Below are 18,491 nucleotides of genomic sequence, written 5' to 3'. Positions count from 1 at the left end.
TGGTTTCATTAGATGAGCATCTTCCTATCATGTTACAGGTGAGAGTTTTGATTACTGGCAGTAAGGAGTGGCTGCTGCTCTAATTTATGGACAAAGGGAGCTGGATAACATTGTTTTCAGCCAGCTGTTTTCCACTTTTCATTGTGCAGTGTTTTTCCTTATCCCTTACCCACCTGTTTGAACACACACTCCTAAAAGTTGAAGTTGAGCTGTTTTCAAGACTTTCTACTTTTTCAGTTTTTCAAGACTTTCTACTGTTTCTATAGATTGCAAAGGATGTGAAGGATTTCTACTATGAGGCATACCAACGATACCGTTCAGATCCAGAAAAGAGACGGGATAAGGCCAAAGCGGTACTAAAGGTGTTCCATGAAACGGTAAAGTTTATGAACCACCAGAATCCAAAAATAACCAATCCAGACTAGAAAACTGAGCCTGGGCTCTGCATGTGGAATACCCCTCTGAATTAACCTAGCCAACTACAGTGTCTCTCTTCCTTAAAAAATATCTGGTCCAAGTTATTCCAATAAAGGCAGAGCCTATGAACTCATTAAGTAATAAAATGAATTGCATTTGAGTGGTAAGTGGGCTTTGAATACTTAAAAACACTCTGGAATTTGCATAACCAAACACTGTACTTTTCAGACTTTCACTACTCCACATGGTCTAACTGTCCTTTCCTGGAAGGATTCCTGGGATTAAAATAATGGCAGCTGTATAAAGCCTGTGTGGCGAAACAGGAAATTTCCATGCTTGTGATTTGTAATGTTGGCCTGAGACACCTTTCTTCACTTCAGTGCATTTCCTTTGATTAGTCAGCAGGTGGTGTCTGACCTCTACATTATAGCTGTAGTAGAGGTCTGTCTTTGTAGCTTACCTTCCCCAAAGAAAAGAGGAAAACCCAAGGAGGTTAGATTGAAAACAGAAGACAGTATGGTACGAGGCTATCTAGCCCATTGAAGCCAGTAGGCGGAGTTACAAGTACACCTAAAATTATAGCAAACGCTATTGAAAGCAATAGTAAAAGATTATTAGAAATAATGGACTTCCTATGCGTGGCCCATTTGTAAAAAGTCAAAATCCTCTTCCAGTTGGATAGGCAGTGCCTTAAAAGGTGGAGGACAAAAGATTTTTTTTTAATTTTACTTATTTGACAGCTTTTTAATTGATTTGAAAGTGTCCCATATCTAATATAATAATTTGTACCTCTAACGTTCTCTGACTGGCTAGGTTCGTAACATCCTGACGTCAGCAAGCCTCCAGCATTCCCTTCCCTCTCACAGTCTCGCCCTCACGTAAAGACGAAATGACATCAGAGGGCGGAATAATGAGAGGGAAGGGAACGCTGGAGGCGAGCTGACGTCAGGATTTGACGAACCCAACTGAAGGCAGCAACGGAAGGCTGGACATGGAGGGGAGGACAGAATCGAGGTGATGAGAGGACAGGGCAGAGGAGAATCGACATGGGAGGAGAGGAGAGAATCGCGGGACACGGATGGGAGGGCAGGGCAGAGGAGAATCGCTGGATGGACATGGAGGGGAGGACAGAATCGAGGGACATTGAGGGGAGGAGAGGACAGGGCAGAAGAGAAGACATGGAGGAAAGGAGAGAATCGCGGGACACGGAGGGCAGGGCAGAGGAGAATCGCTGGACATGGAGGGAACGCCAGAATCGCGGATCACCAAAGGGGGAGGGCAGTGCAGAAGAGAATAGCTGGACATGGCGGGGAGGCCAGAATCGTGGGACACCAAGGGGAGGGCAGTGCAGAGGAGAATCACTGGACATGGAGGGGAGGCCAGAATCATGGGACACGGAGGGGAGGACAGTGCAGAGGAGAATCGCTGGACATGGAGGGGACACCAAGGGGAGGGCAGTGCAGAGGAGAATCGCTGCACATGGAGGGGAGGTCAGAATCGCGGGACACGGAGGGGAGGGGAGGGGAGGGAAGAATCGCTTAACATGGAGAGGAGGGCAGGGGAGTGAGGAAAAATCGCTTAGACGAGAGCCTTCCTAGGGCCCGTTTCATTTTTGACGAAACTGGCTTGGTTCCACTAGTGTAGATATAAATATCATGACATCAAAACTGAATAGCACTAAACCAGCTTCAAAATTTATTGTAGCTGGTGGAAATAGCACAAATAAAGGCTGTATTTTGTGCTCATTTTTTTACACAGTTCTATACAATACAGTAATATGGCCAAATTTCGGTAAGGATATCCTGTTTACTGATGGTTTCATTTTAGCTGTTGTTGTAATCTGCCTTGGGAAGCCTGGTGTTATAAAGATTGGCAGTAAAATTAAACTCTCCTTTCTTTGGGGCACATGGAATCACATCTTCAACTCATCTCTTTTGTACAAATAGATTATTCTCTTTTGAGCTTGTTTCAGGGACAAGTGGTTTTCATAAGTCAAAACTAATAAAAATAAATATTTTCTTTCATGCAGATCTCTCATTTGTTTAACTAAATGGGCTATAAGCCCCTAATGCAGTCCATTGGTTTTCTTATATTTTGTCCTTGTGATGACTTATACTGTGCTAAAACTGGAAATGTGAGACAGAATAATAGAATTCAGTAACATTCAAAACTTATTAATTAACATTATAATTGTGTTTGCATTTGGGTAATAACTGAGAAAATACTGTTGAAAACTGACTTGAAGAAGAAATGTATATCACAGAACTGGAAAATGTTGGCATATTTTTATTATTATTATTTGTTGCATTTGTATCCCACATTTTCCCACCTCTTTGCAGGCTCAATGTAGCTTACATAGTATCGTAAACGGCGTTAGCCGATTCCGATATGAACAGATACAAGGTATGAACAGTTACAGGTAATATTATGGTAGAATGAAGTACATGTATGGTAAATACAATTTGGGGGACTTAATGAGGGAGAGGGAGAGTTAGGATATGTCCATTAGTCTTGTTACGTTGTATCGCAGGTGCCAGATTTTTTATGTTGGGTCAGTGGGGTATGCCCTTCTGAACAGATATGTTTTTAGTGCTTTCCGAAAATTCAGGTAGTCGAGCGTAGTTTTTACTACTTTTGGTAGTGAGTTCCACAGTTGTGCGCTCAAGTAGGAGAAGCTGGATGCATATGTGGATTTATATAGTTCCCTGTTACTTGGGTAGTGGAGGTTTAGGTATGATGGTGCTGATTTTATAGTATTTCTGATTGGCAGGTCGATGAGGTCTATCATATATCCCGGTGCCTCGCCGTAAATAATTTTGTGAACTGTCATGCAGATTTTGAAAGTGATACGTTCCTTAATTGGAAGCCAGTGCAGTTTTTCTCGGAGTGGTTTGGCGCTGTCAAAGCATGTTTTTCCATATATAAGTCTTGCTGCTGTGTTTTGGGCAGTCTGAAGTTCCTTTATAATTTGTTCTCTGCATCCTGCATAGATGCCATTACAGTAATCTGCGTGGCTTAGTACCATTGACTGTACCAGGTTACGAAATATTTCTCTCTGAAAGAATGGTTTCATGTGTTTGAGTTTCCACATTGAGAGAAACATTTTCTTTATGATGGTTTCGCTTGGGTCTCTAGTGAGAGGTTTCGGTTGATTGTTACTCGAGAATTTTCAGGTTGTCTGAGATAGGGAGGGTATATCCTGGGGTTTTAATATTTGTGGGTTTGTATGTATTGTATTGGGATGTGATAAGGCAGTGTGTTTTTTCTGTATTGAGTTTTAGTTGGAATGCATTTGCCCATGAGTTCATGATGCTTAAGCTGAGCTTGATTTTGTTGGTGATTTCTGCCAGATCATGTTTGTAGGGGATGTATAATGTAACGTCATCAGCGTAGATAAATGGGTTAAGGCCTTGGGTGGATAAGGCCTTGGCTAGTGGGACCATCATGAGGTTGAAAAGGATCGGTGATAGTGTTGATCCTTGCGGTACTCCGCAATCTGGTTTCCAGGGTGGCAATATGTTTCTGCTTGATTTCAATTGGTATGTTCTGGTGGTTAGAAAACCCTTGATTCAATTAAGAGTGTTTCCACCGATTCCGAAGTAATCTAGGAGTCTTAGCAATATGTTATGGTTAACCATGTCGAACGCACTGGACATGTCAAATTGGAGGAGGAGAATGCTTTTGCCTATTGCTATCTCCCGCTTGAATTTAGTTAGGAGAGTGATTAGTACTGTTTCGGTGCTGTATTGAGTTCAAAATCCTGATTATGACTCATGTAGTACAGTAAATTTGTTTATGTAGTCAAAGAAAAAGCCAATTTGCTAAATAGATATTTTTGTTCTGTTTTCACTGAAGAAGGACCGCGAGGGACTGGCAAAAGTACACCTGAGAATGGAGTGGATAAAGCACCGTTCACGGAAGAGAGTGTGTATCAACAACTTGGAAAGCTAAAAGTGGACAAAGCCATGGGACCGGACAGGATCCACCCCAGAATATTGAGGGAGCTCAGAGAGGTTCTGGCGGGTCCTCTTAAAGATTTGTTTAATAAATCCTTGGAGACTGGAGACGTTCCGAGGGATTGGAGAACGGCGGATGTGGTCCCTCTTCACAAAAGTGGTGATAGGGAAGAAGCTGGAAACTACAGGCCGGTAAGCCTCACTTTGGTTATTGGAAAAGTAATGGAAGCGATGCTGAAGGAAAGGATAGTGAATTTCCTGGAAGCCAATAAGTTGCAAGATCCGAGACAACACGGTTTTACCAGAGGGAAATCGTGCCAAACGAATCTCATTGAATTCTTTGATTGGGTAACTGGAGAACTGAATCATCGACGTGCTATAGACGTAATCTACTTAGATTTCAGCAAAGCTTTTGACACGGTTCCCCACAGGAGGCTCTTAAATAAACTCGATGGACTGAAGATAGGTCCCGAAGTGGTGAACTGGATTAGGAACTGGTTGACGGACAGACGACAGAGTGTGGTGGTAAATGGAGTTTGCTCGGAGGAGGGAAAGGTGAGTAGTGAAGTGCCTCAGGGATCGGTGCTGGGGCCGATTCTGTTCAATATATTTGTGAGTGACATTGCCGAAGGGTTAGAAGGTAAAGTTTGCTTATTTGCGGATGATACTAAGATTTGCAACAGAGTGGACACCCGGGAGGGAGTGGAAAGCATGAAAAAGGATCTGAGGAAGCTAGAAGAATGGTCTAAGGTTTGGCAATTAAAATTCAATGTGAAGAAATGCAAAGTGATGCACTTAGGGAGTAGAAACCCAAGACAGACTTATGTGTTAGGCGGGGAGAGTCTGATAGGTACTGAGGGGGAGAGGGATCTTGGGGTGATAGTATCTTAGGATCTGAAGGCGACGAAACAGTGTGACAAGGTGGTGGCCGTAGCGAGAAGGTTGCTAGGCTGTATAGAGAGAGGTGTGACCAGCAGAAGAAAGGAAGTGTTGATGCCCCTGTATAAGTCATTGGTGAGGCCCCACCTGGAGTATTGTGTTCAGTTTTGGAGGCCGTATCTTGCGAAGGATGTTAAAAAAATGGAAGCGGTGCAAAGAAAAGCTACGAGAATGGTATGGGATTTGCGTTCCAAGACGTATGAAGAGAGACTTGCTGACCTGAACATGTATACCCTGGAGGAAAGGAGGAATAGGGGTGATATGATACAGACGTTCAAATATTTGAAAGGTATTAATCCACAAACAAATCTTTTCCGGAGATGGGAAGGCGGTAGAACCAGAGGACATGAAATGAGGTTGAAGGGGGTCAGACTCGGGAAAGATGTCAGGAAGTATTTTTTCACAGAGAGGGTGGTGGATACTTGGAATGCCCTCCCGCAGGAGGTGGTGGAGATGAAAACGGTAACGAAATTCAAACATGCGTGGGATATGCATAAAGGAATCCTGTGCAGAAGGAATGGATCCTCCGAAGCTTAGCCGAAATTGGGTGGCCTAGCAGGTGGGTGAAAGAGGGGTTGGTGATTGGGAGGCGAGGATGGCGGAGGGCAGACTTATACGGTCTGTCCAGAGCCAGTGATGGGAGGCGGGACTGGTGGTTGGGAGGTGGGAAGTACTGCTGGGCAGACTTGTACGGTCTGTGCCCTGAATAAGGCAGGTACAAATCAAGGTAAGGTATATACATATGAGTTTGTCTTGTTGGGCAGACTGGATGGACCGTGCAGGTCTTTTTCTGCCGTCATCTACTATGTTACTATGTTGAGGGGCAGATTGTATTAAGTAGCTGGGGCAGATGTCAGTTGACAGTGGCTGCTGGAGTATCTTTTAATCGCCTGGGTAACTGTGTCGGCGCTGAGGAGAGCGAAGTTTGACCATAATCGGTCTGCCGGGTATTCACCAGAGGTTGGGTCTAGCCCATTAATGAAGTTTTCTATGTCTGTGTTATCCAGAGGTATAGTTTGCGTAGGTTTATAATTTTGTCGTTGAAATATTTAGCCAGGTTATCTGCAGATGGGATGTCAGTGTTGTTTGTGATGACCGGCGTTGTGTCTAGTAATTTGTTCACGAGATGGTATAATTTCTTCGTGTTATTGTAGTCCGGCCCAATTTTAGTTTTGTAGTGTGACCTTTTGGTCTCTCTTATTGCATATTTGTATTTCCTTTGTATTTGTTTCCATGCGTTAAGTGTGTGTTCGTCTTTTATTTTTTTCCATGCGCGTTCCAGTTTCCTTGATTGGGTTTTTAATTTAGACTGACTCTGGACTTCTGTATGAAAAGGGCATAGCTCTGCGGGCATGGGCCCCCGCAGATTTCGTCCGGACCCCTGGTTTGGCTGGTGGCCTTCAGCGCCGGTCTCCTGCCCTGCTCTTCTTCTTGCTCCTCCTGTCCTGTGCACGCTGACGCTCCTTTACACGAAACTGAGAAGGAGCGTCAGCGTGCACAGGACAGGAGAAGCAGGAAGAAAGAACAGGGCAGGAACGCGGCTGAGCCAGAGACCGGCGCTGAAGAAGGCGTCGTTGTTATGATTGGGGTCTGAACCCCTCTCAAACTTACCTCTTTCCTGGGGGTCAGCTTCTTAGCTGGCTTCTGTTTCTTTTCTCTTTCCTTTCTGAGCTGGCTCTGTCTCTCTGTGCTGGCAGCTTCCAGCAGCATGGGGTTAATTGTTTTACTTTACTACAGCTGTGTGTTGCCTGAGTTGCTCTACCTCTCTTTGGGTGTACTGGCTTCAAGTGTTTCACGGTTTTGCATTGGTGTGGGTTGGGCCTCTCTGGGTCAGTGTGCTTTTGCCTAGGTCTAGGGAGTGTGACATCATCAGGGAGGGCCTTGATAAGGAAGTGGTCTTGTTTCCTTCAGGGCCTTTGCAACAGTTGTGTTTGCTTTAGGTAGGGTGGTGCAGTGTGCACTTATGACATTGTGTCTAGGGTCCCTGCTTGCTTTTGCTAAGGTCCAGGTTAGTGTTAGTGCAGTGTGCACTGGTGTCTATGTGTTTAGCTTTCCTGCTTTTCCCTTTGGTTCCCCTGCTTTTCCCTCTTGGTTTTGGAAGCATTGCTATGTGTAGGGCATTGGAAGCTCTGTTGCTATTAGAAGTACTCCTGGGTTTGGTGTTGTTAGGAACACTGCAGAGTTTGCTGTTAGAAGTACTTCTGGTGTTTGTGCTATTGGGAGCATTGCAGTCTTTGCTGTTGGTGTTTGGTGACTTAGAATCACTTTTGGCTTATGTGTTAGCTTCACTGCTTTTTCCTTGTGGCTCCCCTGTCTTCCCTTTTAGTGCTAGGAGCTCTTCTGGTTGCTTGCCAGAGTAGTGCTTAGGATGCACCTTGTTAGTTGTATCTAGCTTGCTAGAGCAGTGCTTAGGTAGCTGGTTAGTTCGGTGTTTAGCTTATTAGTGTAAAGCTCTGCTTGTAGCTTGGTGCTTAGTAGCACCTGTGTTAGCTTTGTGTTTAGTTCCCTGCTCTGTTAGTCTAGGGCTGAGGAAGTCCCTTTCTTGAGCAGGGATTAGGAGCTCCTGTTTAGTATAGGGCTTAGGAAGTCCTTTTGTCAGTTTACGGTTAGGAACACTCCTGCTGGTTTAGGGCTTGGGAGCACGTAGATCAGTTTAGGGTTAGGAGCACTTCTGTTTCCAGTCCTGGTCCCTATGTCATCCGGTATCCAGTAAGTCCTGTCGGCTACTCGAACCCAGGAGCTCAACTCTTGGGGGGCTTAGTAGCTAAGTACAGGTGAAGCTGTTGGACCAGTCCAGTGTGCTCCAGTCCCGTGTTCCGGTCCTGTGTCCTCCAGTCCGGGGGACCAGTCCAGGGTGTTCCAGTCTGGTGTGCTCCAGTCCAGTGTGTTCCGGTCCGGTGTGTGTTCCAGTCCTGTGTCCTCCAGTCCGGGGGATTCCAGTCCATGTGTTCCGGTTCGCTGGGCAGTGCCTGCAGTCCCTGCCGGTGTGTTTACCCAGTGTTGGTTGGTGGGTTTTGCCTGCTGCGGTCGCTCCTCGTCAGCAGCCCAAGGGCTCACGTTTGCTCCAGAGCCCGGCCCCGCGGGCTCTGAACCTGACAGATTGCAAAGGCCATGAGCCCGGCAAGAACCCCCGCCCAGCTGACCCAGCTGGGGTCCAGCTCCATCGTTGTTCTTGATCCTTCTATGACTCTTCGTCAGTATCGTGGGAAACTTTTGTCTAATCCTGTTTTGAAGAAGACCCCTGAAGCGGCAGCTGAGAGAAAACGTGTCCGGTGGCTTGGAATCGCTGAAAACCCAGTTTCAGATATGGACCCTTTTATCACGCTCGCTGAATATCGCCGCAGCCTGGTCTTGAATCCAGCTTTGTGGGATACTCCTGAAGCTGTCGCTGAGAGGAGACGTCTTGGGAATTCCACGCTCTGGGCCCAGCAGGGGTCCAGTCCCGTTCAAGCAGCGCGCCCAGACAAGCCTCTGAATCCAGTCCGAGCAGCACGTCCAGCCAAGCTTCAGAGGCCAGTCCAAGGGATGCTCCTTACCGAGTCGCCGATCCCAGTTCAAGTGGCGCTTCAAACCAAGCCTCCTAGTACCAGTTTGGATCCCAGTTCCAACCCCATTTTTGATCTGGATCCGTTTCTGACACTCCAGGATTACCGGGTTGCACTTTTGTCTGATCCAGCCCTGAAGAATACTCCTGAAGCTGCAGTGGAAAGAAGGCGTGTCTCCTGGCTTGGGTTCAAAGAAAACCCAGTTTCTGCTATTGATCCCTCTACCAAGCTGTTCTTTTACCGCTTCCAACTCCTCTCGGAGCCAACCCTACGGGATACTCCTGAAGCCCAAGCTGAAAGAAGGTGGCTTCCTGATTTTTCCCGACAAACTTCTGAGTCCAGCCTGAAGGGCTTTGTCTGCCAAGCTTCTGAGTCCACACTGAGTTCCAGCCCAGTGCCTGAGTCTGTTTTGAGTTCCAGCCCAGATGCTGAGTCCGGAGCGAGTTGCAGCAGTGACAGCCAAGATGCTGAGTCCAGAGCGAGTTGCAGCAGTAGCAGCCAAGATGCTGAGTCCGGAGCAAGTTGCAGCAGTGGCAGCCAAGATGCTGAGTCTGGATCGAGTTGCAGCATTGGCAGTCAAGATGCTGAGTCTGGATTGAGTTGCGGTTCCAGTCAAGATGCTGAGTCTGGATCGAGTTGCAGTTCCAGTCAAGATGCTGAGTCTGGATCGAGTTGTAGTTCCAGTCAAGAAGCTGAGTATGGATCGAGTTGCAGTCCCAGCCAGGATGCTGAGTCTACACTGAGTGATGAGTCCATGATGAATGCTGAGTCTGGATCGAGTTGTAGTTCCAGTCAAGATGCTGAGTCTGGAGTGAGTTGCAGCATTGGCAGTCAAGATGCTGAGTCTGGATCGAGTTGGAGTTCCAGTCAAGATGCTGAGTCTGGAGTGAGTTGCAGCATTGGCAGTCAAGATGCTGAGTCTGGATCGAGTTGTAGTTCCAGTCAAGATGCTGAGGCTGGATCGAGTTGTAGTTCCAGTCAAGATGCTGAGGCTGGATCGAGTTGTAGTTCCAGTCAAGATGCTGAGTCTGGATCGAGTTGCAGTCCCAGCCGGGATGCTGAGTCTACACCGAGTGATGAGTCCATGATGAGTGCTGAGTCTGCACTGAGTGCAGAGGCCAGCCGAGATACTGAGTCCACGATGAGTGCTGAGTCTACATCGAGTGCAGAGCCCAGCCAAGATGACGAGTCCACGATGAGTGCTGAGTCTGCACCGAGTGCAGAGTTCAGCCGAGATGCCGGATCAGAATTGAGTTACAGTCCCAGGCAAGATGCTGAGTCCGGGTCAAGCTGGAGTTCCAGTCCCAGGCAAGATGCTGAGTCTGGGTCAAGTTGCAGTCCCGGCCAAGATGTTGAGTCCGGTGAGAGTTGGAGTTCCAGTTCCAGGCAAGATGCAGAGTCCAGGTCAAGTTACCGTCCCGGCCAAGATGCTGAGTCCGGTGAGAGTTGCAGTCCCAGCCAAGATGCTGAGTCCGGGTCAAGTTGGATTTCCAGTCCCAGGCAAGATGCTGAGTCTGGGTCAAGTTGGAGTTCCAGTCCCAGGCAAGATGCTGAGTCCGGGTCAAGTTGGAGTTCCAGTCCCAGGCAAGATGCTGAGTCTGGGTCAAGTTGCAGTCCCGGTCAAGAGGCTGAGTCCTGGTCAAGTTGCAGTTCCGGCCAAGATGCTGAGTCCGGAGCGAGTTCCAGTGCCAGCCGAGATGCTGAGTCTATGCTGAGTACCAAGTCCAGCCAAGATGCTGAGTCCGAGTTGAGTGGCAGTTCCGGCCAAGATGCTGAGGCCGGACCAGGTTGCAGTCTCAGGCAAGATGCTGAGTCTACTCCGAGTTCCCATTTCAGCCAAGATGTTGAACTCCTTCTGAGTTCCAGCTCCAGCCAAGGGGCAAGGTCTAGTCTGAAGTCCAGTTCAAGTTCCTGTCTGGCTTCAGATTCCAGGATGGGTGTGGGCTTTAGCCCAGTTCTGGCTGCTACAGTGGAGTGCCAGGAAGTCAAGGAAGTTGTGGACTCCTTCAGGAGATGGTTCCTGTTGAATAGAACTCCACTTGTTGCATCCAAGACTCTGATCCTGCCTAGCAGCCGTTCTAAAGAGCCTCGTGGCGGCCAAAGCCATTCTGGTTTCCTAGTTCCAGATGTACTTGTCACGTCCTGCCCAGCCGCCCAGATTTATGTTGTGAAACCCATTGGGAGATTTCATCACAGCTACCCGCGGGCTCTGAACCTGAGAACCTGACAGTCGTCTGGCGGGGGTTTGGGGACCCCCGCCAGCAAAGGTATTTGTTGGTGGGGGGAGGAGGTGAAACGAGGTGTGGGAGGGGGACGGTGGGGCGGCACTCAAAATATGCCCCCAACCTTGGGCTCTGGCCCCCTCCCATCGTAAGGTCTGGCTATGCCCCTGTTGTATGAAGGTAGCTCTGCCCTCATTGTTTAATATACTTCTTTTAAATAGTAGTAATAAACAATATTAAGAGTGAATTTTTATAATATACCACTGCATTCCACAAAACAAAAGGAGAAAGTACCCACAAACCATCTTTCTCTTTTGATCTAGGCACAGGAAAAAAAAAGATTTTAAATGCTCCCAGGTTTCAACCTAATTCATGTTTAATGTGGGATATAACTGCCATAAATAAGTATATAAATAAATAGAAACTTTGAATGTTGAGCACCTGATTCTCATAACATGATATCTATTTTAGTGGCCCTTTACCAAGAGAAAAAAACATCTCTGCACGAATATAACACATGCTATGGTGTCCCCTCCAAATGACACACTGATTACAATTTACAACAAATTACTACTCTACCTATGAAAAGTTATTCTGTTAAACTTCTCTGTGTATATCCTATGCTGCACAAGCTGGCATGTTTGAAAATATAAGTGAGATGAAATAAAAATGCTACCAACAATAAAGAATAGCGTGCATGCAGCAGCTCATAGGTTTGTTTGCTTTCTTTTGAGTGTACGCAGAATGATGGCTGTGCGGGGAAGGGGAAACATAGACTGACCTAAGTGGCTTCAACTTTTTGACGTTATGCCTTCTCCTGTTCTCAGACAGCCTCCTTGGGAAAACCCCTGAGGGAAAACGTAACCTGCAGAGCCATTGGCCAAACACCCTTAGTGCTAATGCTCTGTGCTCTGATTGGCCCTGAAGCCCACCTAGCCGAATGTGCTAGAACTCAGTGTTGCCAGGTGGGCGGTTTTACCGCCCAATTGGGCGGTTTTCCGCGACCCGCCGCGGGAAATTTTTGCCCGCGGCGGGTTGCGGTTTTTTGGGCGGTTTTTTAAGCTTCCGGGCGGCTTTTTGGGCGGCTTTTTGATTTTTTTCGGCCGCGGGGGGCGGGGTTAGTGACGTTTTTGGGCGGGGTTAGTGACGTTTTGGGCGGGGCCGATGACGTGGGAGGCGGGGCCGATGACGTGGGAGGCGGGGCCGATGACGTGGGAGGCGGGGCCGATGACGGGGAGGCGGGCCCGATGACGTGGGAGGCGGGGCTGATGACGGGGAGGCGGGCCCGATGACGTGGGAGGCGGGGCCGGTGATGGCGGGGGTGGGGCCGGTGACGCGGGGATGGGGGTGTCAGGGGCGGGGTTTGTGTTTGGGCGGGTTTTGGGCTGGTTTCTGGCCCGGATTGGGCTGGAAAAAAAAATTCTACCTGGCAACCCTGCTAGAACTCAGTCTCAGTTGGGACTGTGAAGGGAGCAGAGCAGACCCCCCTGCACAGAGACCCTGTTCAGTTCCTGTGAGCAGTTTCTTTTCCTGACCTCCCTGGCTTACCATATGGCTCCAGAAAAAAAGAGGACAGATTGAGCCAGTCTGGATTTTACTTTCATTGAAAGCAATGGAAGTAAAAACCCGGACTGGCTTAATCTGTCCTCCTTTTTCTGGAGCCATATGGTAACCCTGGCCAGGTACTACTTAGGTAGTGAAAAGAGTTCAGTTAGGTTTAACATTAAATCCTTGTTATTTTACCTGTTTGCTGTTTACCACTTCTACCATTCACTGTTGTACAATTTTTTTGATATTAAACCTATTAGTTTCTTAGCTCTGTCGTGGACTGACTAAGAATACTGACAATCTGTGAGTGGTTTTGTGGGAGCTGTAGTGGGACTCCTGGGATTGTGGCCCCAGTCTTCCTAGAAACCACCAGGGAAATAATTTGCAGATGGGAGACTCGCCCAGAGGCAAACGGGACCCAGCAGGCAGGTGGAGGGTATGCCAGTATAAGCTTACATGTTCAGGTGCAGGCAGTGCTGGGTAGGACCTGCCAGGTGGGCACAGGGTTAACCCCAGGTGGGTGGTAGGGGTAGCACACATGCGTTAGTGACAGCCTAAAACCTACTTCGTGGAATCTTTCTCCTATAGAGTTAATATGGGTTTGAACAAGCCAGTGTTATGTCTGCTTACATAAAGCATTTGGGAAAAGGTGTGCATTCTTTTTCTGTATGTTCTGCCTTGCAAGAATCTGTTCTCATGATCTTTTTTTTCTCTCTCTCCTCCCCCCCCCCCCCCCCCCTCACAGTTGCATTGTTGTGGCACTGGTGTTTTCGCCAATCTTAGGGATGTATTTCTTGATGACATCTGTCCAAAGGATAGTGCGGCAGTTGCAGGCCAGGTAGGTCGACCAAATGATCTTTATGTCCAACATGGTACAGGGTTGGCCTTGCCACTAGGCAGACTAGGTGTCTGCCTAGGGTAGCAAATTTGTGGGTGGGAGGTAGCAGTGCAGCTCTAGCACATGAGTTCATTTCTTTCTTTACAATACAATACAACTATGTCTCTTATATTCTGCAGATACATTTGTAGTTCAATGCGGATCACAAAAAGAGGAACTAGACATACTAGAAATTACATTGACCGTAACAATAAAATACATATAAAATGTTAAATGAAATTAAACCAACTTATCATTGCTTAATTAAAGCCTATGAAACAAATACATTATTTATAAACTTTTATTCCGTATAATCCAAATAGAGCGATTTAAATGGGCATGAGAACCTCCGGCTCGCTTAAATCGCTTTAAGCTGCCCAACCACCAATATTCAGTAGTACTAAACTGGGCAGTGCCGCTGAATATTGTCTGACTGACCATAGGTCGGGGGCACTACAAGGGTCAGCACTGGGGAGGAGCTAGCGGTTATACAGGTGCTGGCAATATTTAGTGCCAGGACTGCATAAGCTAACCTGACCAAGTTAGGACAGCTCAAAAGCTGTCCTAACCTGGCCAGGGTAGTTATGCAAATCCTGGCACTGAATATCTGCTGGGACCCACATTTTTAAGCCCTTCCCTGATCCCCCAGGAATGCTCCCCCCCCCCCCCCCCCCCGGGCTTCTCTGATATCCCTGGTGGTCTAAGTGCGAGCGATGGGGGCAAGAGCAAACCCACTTGCTGTTGCGACCCCTCGCAGCAGCCTTACGATGCTAAACAAGTACCACAGTCTGCTGCGAGAGGCTGTGGCAGTCATTGTCTGAAGATAGTCACAAGGGGCAGGAGTGAGTTTGCTTTGCTTCTGTCCATTGCCCCCACTTGGACTACCAGGGATGTCAGGTAAGGGGGGTTGTGACTCATAGGCTGTGAGGGATGGGGGGGGGAGCTGTATTGGGGGATATGAGGGGCTTAAAAGACAAAAGAATTATGCGGGTTCTGGCTAATATTCAGCTGGGACCTGCATAGTTGTCCTTTGGTGTACCTGGCTCAATATTGGCCGGGACCCGCATAAGCTCTGGTGGCAAAGGCCCTTTCAGTTAGCCCTGGATATTTCACTGCTGATGCCCTGACGTGGCCCGGCACTGAATATCGGGGGTTAATGTAGCCGATGACGGTCAGTGTTTGCCCTTGGCTAAATATCGGTCAGCCAGTGTTCTTCTATTGACAAATAATCAGAAAGTTTTCTTTCATTATCGGGTAGGGACTAAAGAAGAGGCACTAGCAATGTAATATCATTTGAGTACATAAAAGCTGTAATTCCCTGTTGGGTAAGCTCTTTACCTAAGAAACTTCTGAAAGTATTAAATAAAATTGGTGACAGGGAGCATTGAGGAACACTACACTGCATTGTCCACTTACCAGAGGAAAAATTCCTTTCATTTTGACATTGTAAGTTCTCGTCTTCAAGAAACCTTCAGACCAAGATAATACTCTGCCTGTTAACCCAATGTCACTTAATTCAAGGTACAAAGGATGGTGAACTAAGTCAAATACAGCCAACAAGTTCAACTGCATGAAAACCATTTGAGTACTTCTCATAAAGGACCTAATATCTGACACCAATGTACCCAGGACTGTCTACATAGCTGTAGTCTCTTCTAAATCCTGACTGCAGTTGTGCTTGTCCAAATAATTCAGACAGTAACATTGCTACCCAAACCTCCATAACCTTCACAAAAAAAAAAGAATAGAGGCAACAGGTCTACAGTTTGGTAATGAACTTATAAATAAGGTTACATTCTTTGAGATAGGTGTCAAAATGATGTTACCAAGTAATCTTTATGGTATTGTGTAAGCCACATTGAGCCTGCAACTAAGTGGGAAAATGTGGGATATAAATGTGTTAAATAAATAAATCTAGGGGAAATTCCAGAAGCCTGTGTCTCTTAACCAAATATCTTTATTTAAAAATGTATAACCAGCGTAATTTAACATTCTTAGTGTGGAACAATTGTACATAGTAACATATAAAACATCAAATCACTAAAACAGCCATCCTAGACATAAATATACTTAATATACTTACCATCAGTGCAAATTCTCCAGTTGTTAACAGGTGTAAAAAGCACAGCAGTGCAATGAGATGAGAGGTATTTTCAAAGCATTTAGACTACAAAGTCTAAGTGCTTTGAAAATGAGCCCCAGTGTGTTCTCCCTGCAGCTCAGAAAAGATCTGAGCTGTGCTCTAATTTAGAAGATACAGAATGTGACAGATGAGTGAGACAAACATCGAAAAGGCAATGAGATGAGAAACTTACTCATCGAAAGGGAGATAGCAGAATGTTGTACTATTAGAAAGTTATCCCATAATGTGTTCACTTGAATATCTTGATCTGCTACATCCAGTACCTCATGTAATCTCACCTTTGAACTGTTCAGTATTTGTACACAAATATTTTTTACGTTTTCTCTTTAAAAATATAAAAATAAAAGTTCTGCCAACTCATCTTCAGGTGGAGATGCATTCTGTTCTACCAACAGATCTAAAGTATTAACCACTCCAAATAATTTCCCGTCCCCTGTCACTGTGCCCCATCCTCTAGCTCCTTGGTTGGTTCAAAGCTTAAAGAAGACTGAGCGCTGCATGAGCCCTGCACTCAAGAGCTGACTTGTCTTCCCCCCCCCCCCCCCCCCCCCCTCAGAGGCAGGCTTCCTGTGTCAGTGTGTGAGCTTGGGCCTGTATTTTTACAGGGCCTGCGCAGCATTTATTCTTTTTTTTTTTTTTTTTTTTTTTAATGCTTCAGGGTGGCCCAGGAGGAGGTAGGAGGGGGTGTTGGTTTAGACATGGGTTGGGGATAGGGAAGGGGAAATGCAATGCTGACCACCAGTTGAGATGGAGAAGGGAGATATTGGCTACAAGTGGGGGGGCAGTTGGGGTCGAAAAGGGAAGAGGAAATACTGGTCACTGATGGGAGGAGGTTAGGGGAGATACTGCAGGAAGGGCTCATGGCTAAAAGTTCACTTAATGTCGGACACCATTGGGCTGGCCCTGCATGAGTAGCAGGGTTTATTTTAATGCTACTGTAATTTCTGTAGTTTTCTTAGTTGGGAGAAGGTGCATGTCCTCACTAGAGTCGGAGAAGGTGTGTGTTCTCACTATAGTTCTTTAAACTAAGACCTTCCAAGCAGTGCCTCACAAATGGAGCTCAGGTCTGCCATGTTGCAAACATTGATTCCAGATTGTACACCAGTGGTTTATTTATTTATTTGTTGCATTTGTATCCCACATTTTCCCACCTATTTGCAGGCTCAGTGTGGCTTACATAGTACCGTGAGGTGATCGCCTTTCCAGTATGACAAATACAGAGTGATATTATGGTATAATAAGGTGCATGTGTGACAGACACATAAGGGAATAGAAAGGAGGAAGCGTTATGTCCAGTTCAAGTATTAGTATCATTGTGTTGCAGGATTCAGGCATTTAAGTTGGATCATTAGGGTATGCCTTTTTGAACAAGATAGTCTTTAGTGACTTCCAGAAGTTTCATAGGTCATACGTTGTTTTTGCGGCATTTGGTAGTGGATTCCAAAGTTGCCTGCTTATATAGGAGAAGCTAGATGCATAGGTTGATTTGTATTTGAGTCCTTTGCAGCTTGGGTGATGAAGGTTTAGGTATGAGCGTGTTGATCTTGTTGTGTTTCCAGTTGGTCTATGAGGTTTTACATAGACCAACCTGTTCATTTAAATGCCTTAACCCTGCAACACAACGAAACCAAATCTTGTACTGGACATAACTTAACTCTTCCCCTTACGATTCCCAAACGTGTCTATAACACATGAACTGTACTGTGCTACAACATCACTCTGTATTTGCTCATACCGGTATTGGCGATCGCCTGTACGGTACTATGTAAGCCACATTGAGTCTGCAAATAGGTGGGAAAATGTGGGATACAAATGCAACAAATAAATAAAACATGTATCCCGGGGCTTCGCCGTAGATGATTTTATGAACCAGAGTGCAGATTTTGAATGCAATACGTTCTTTGATTGGGAGCCAATGCATTTTTTTCTCGTAGGGGTTTGGCGCTTTTGAATCTCGTTTTACCAAATATAAGCCTGGCTGCGGTGTTTTGAGCAGTTTGGAGTTTCTTAATGATTATTTCTTTGCATCCCGCATAGATTCCATTACAGTAGTCTAGGTGGCTCAGTACCATTGATTGTACCAAGTTGCGAAATATTTCCCTTGGGAAGAAAGATTTTATACGTTTGAGTTTCCACTTCGAGTAGAACATTTTCTTTGTTACAGATTTTCACTTGGCTTTCTAGCGTGAGTTTTCAGTCTATTGTGACTCTGAGAATTTTCAGGCTGTCTGAAACAGGAAGGGTGTAGTCTGGGGTGCTTATGTTAGTGGGTTTGTTCGTGTTGTATTGGGATGAGAGAATGAGACAGTGTTTTTTCTGCGTTGAGTTTTAGTTGAAATGCATTCGCCCATAAGTTCATGATGTTCCCAAACCTGGACCTGGTCCTGGAAGCACCCCAGCCAGTCAGATTTTCATAGTATTCACAATATTTATGAGAGATTTACATGCACCGCCTCCACCGCATACAAATTTCTCTAATGAATATTCATTGTGGATATTGTGAAAACCTGACTGGCTGGGATGCCTCCAAGACCAGGTTTGGGAACCACTGTTGTATACTTTAGTGGGATAGTGACAGCTCTGAGGTGGTTATTAACGCAATAAAACCATACATGCCAAAGAAGTTTTGGCTGAGAAAACACCTGCTCATAACGCATGAGGGTTCATCATGTTTTCTCTCTTCTCAGGACTGTTACAAGAAGATTGAGGAGCTGTTCTCTGGGAAACTATACCTGATTGGCATTGCAGCCATTATTGTAGCTGTTATTATGGTAAGTGGGGCCTTATTTCTTCCTGGATGGGGCTAAATATGGTAGTCATACCCACTTTGGTGCCTGGCTCTGG

The 18,491-nt window shown here is 46.2% G+C and overlaps 1 protein-coding gene across 1 annotated transcript in view; it reads left to right on the top strand.

Moving 5' to 3' along the window:
• The window catches only part of CD81 (CD81 molecule), a 205,697-nt gene that overhangs the window by 180,286 nt on the left and 6,920 nt on the right, over positions 1-18,491 (top strand). Inside the window, exons 5-7 of the mRNA XM_030201213.1 lie at positions 267-377; positions 13,373-13,465; positions 18,335-18,418. Coding sequence (XP_030057073.1) covers positions 267-377; positions 13,373-13,465; positions 18,335-18,418 — 288 coding nt within the window. The remainder of the gene's footprint in view (positions 1-266; positions 378-13,372; positions 13,466-18,334; positions 18,419-18,491) is intronic.

This window comes from Microcaecilia unicolor, chromosome 4 (assembly GCF_901765095.1).
Source record: "Microcaecilia unicolor chromosome 4, aMicUni1.1, whole genome shotgun sequence".
NCBI lineage: Eukaryota > Metazoa > Chordata > Amphibia > Gymnophiona > Siphonopidae > Microcaecilia > Microcaecilia unicolor.
Note: the sequence above shows the minus strand (reverse complement) of the source record. Positions and strands in the feature narration are given on the sequence as shown.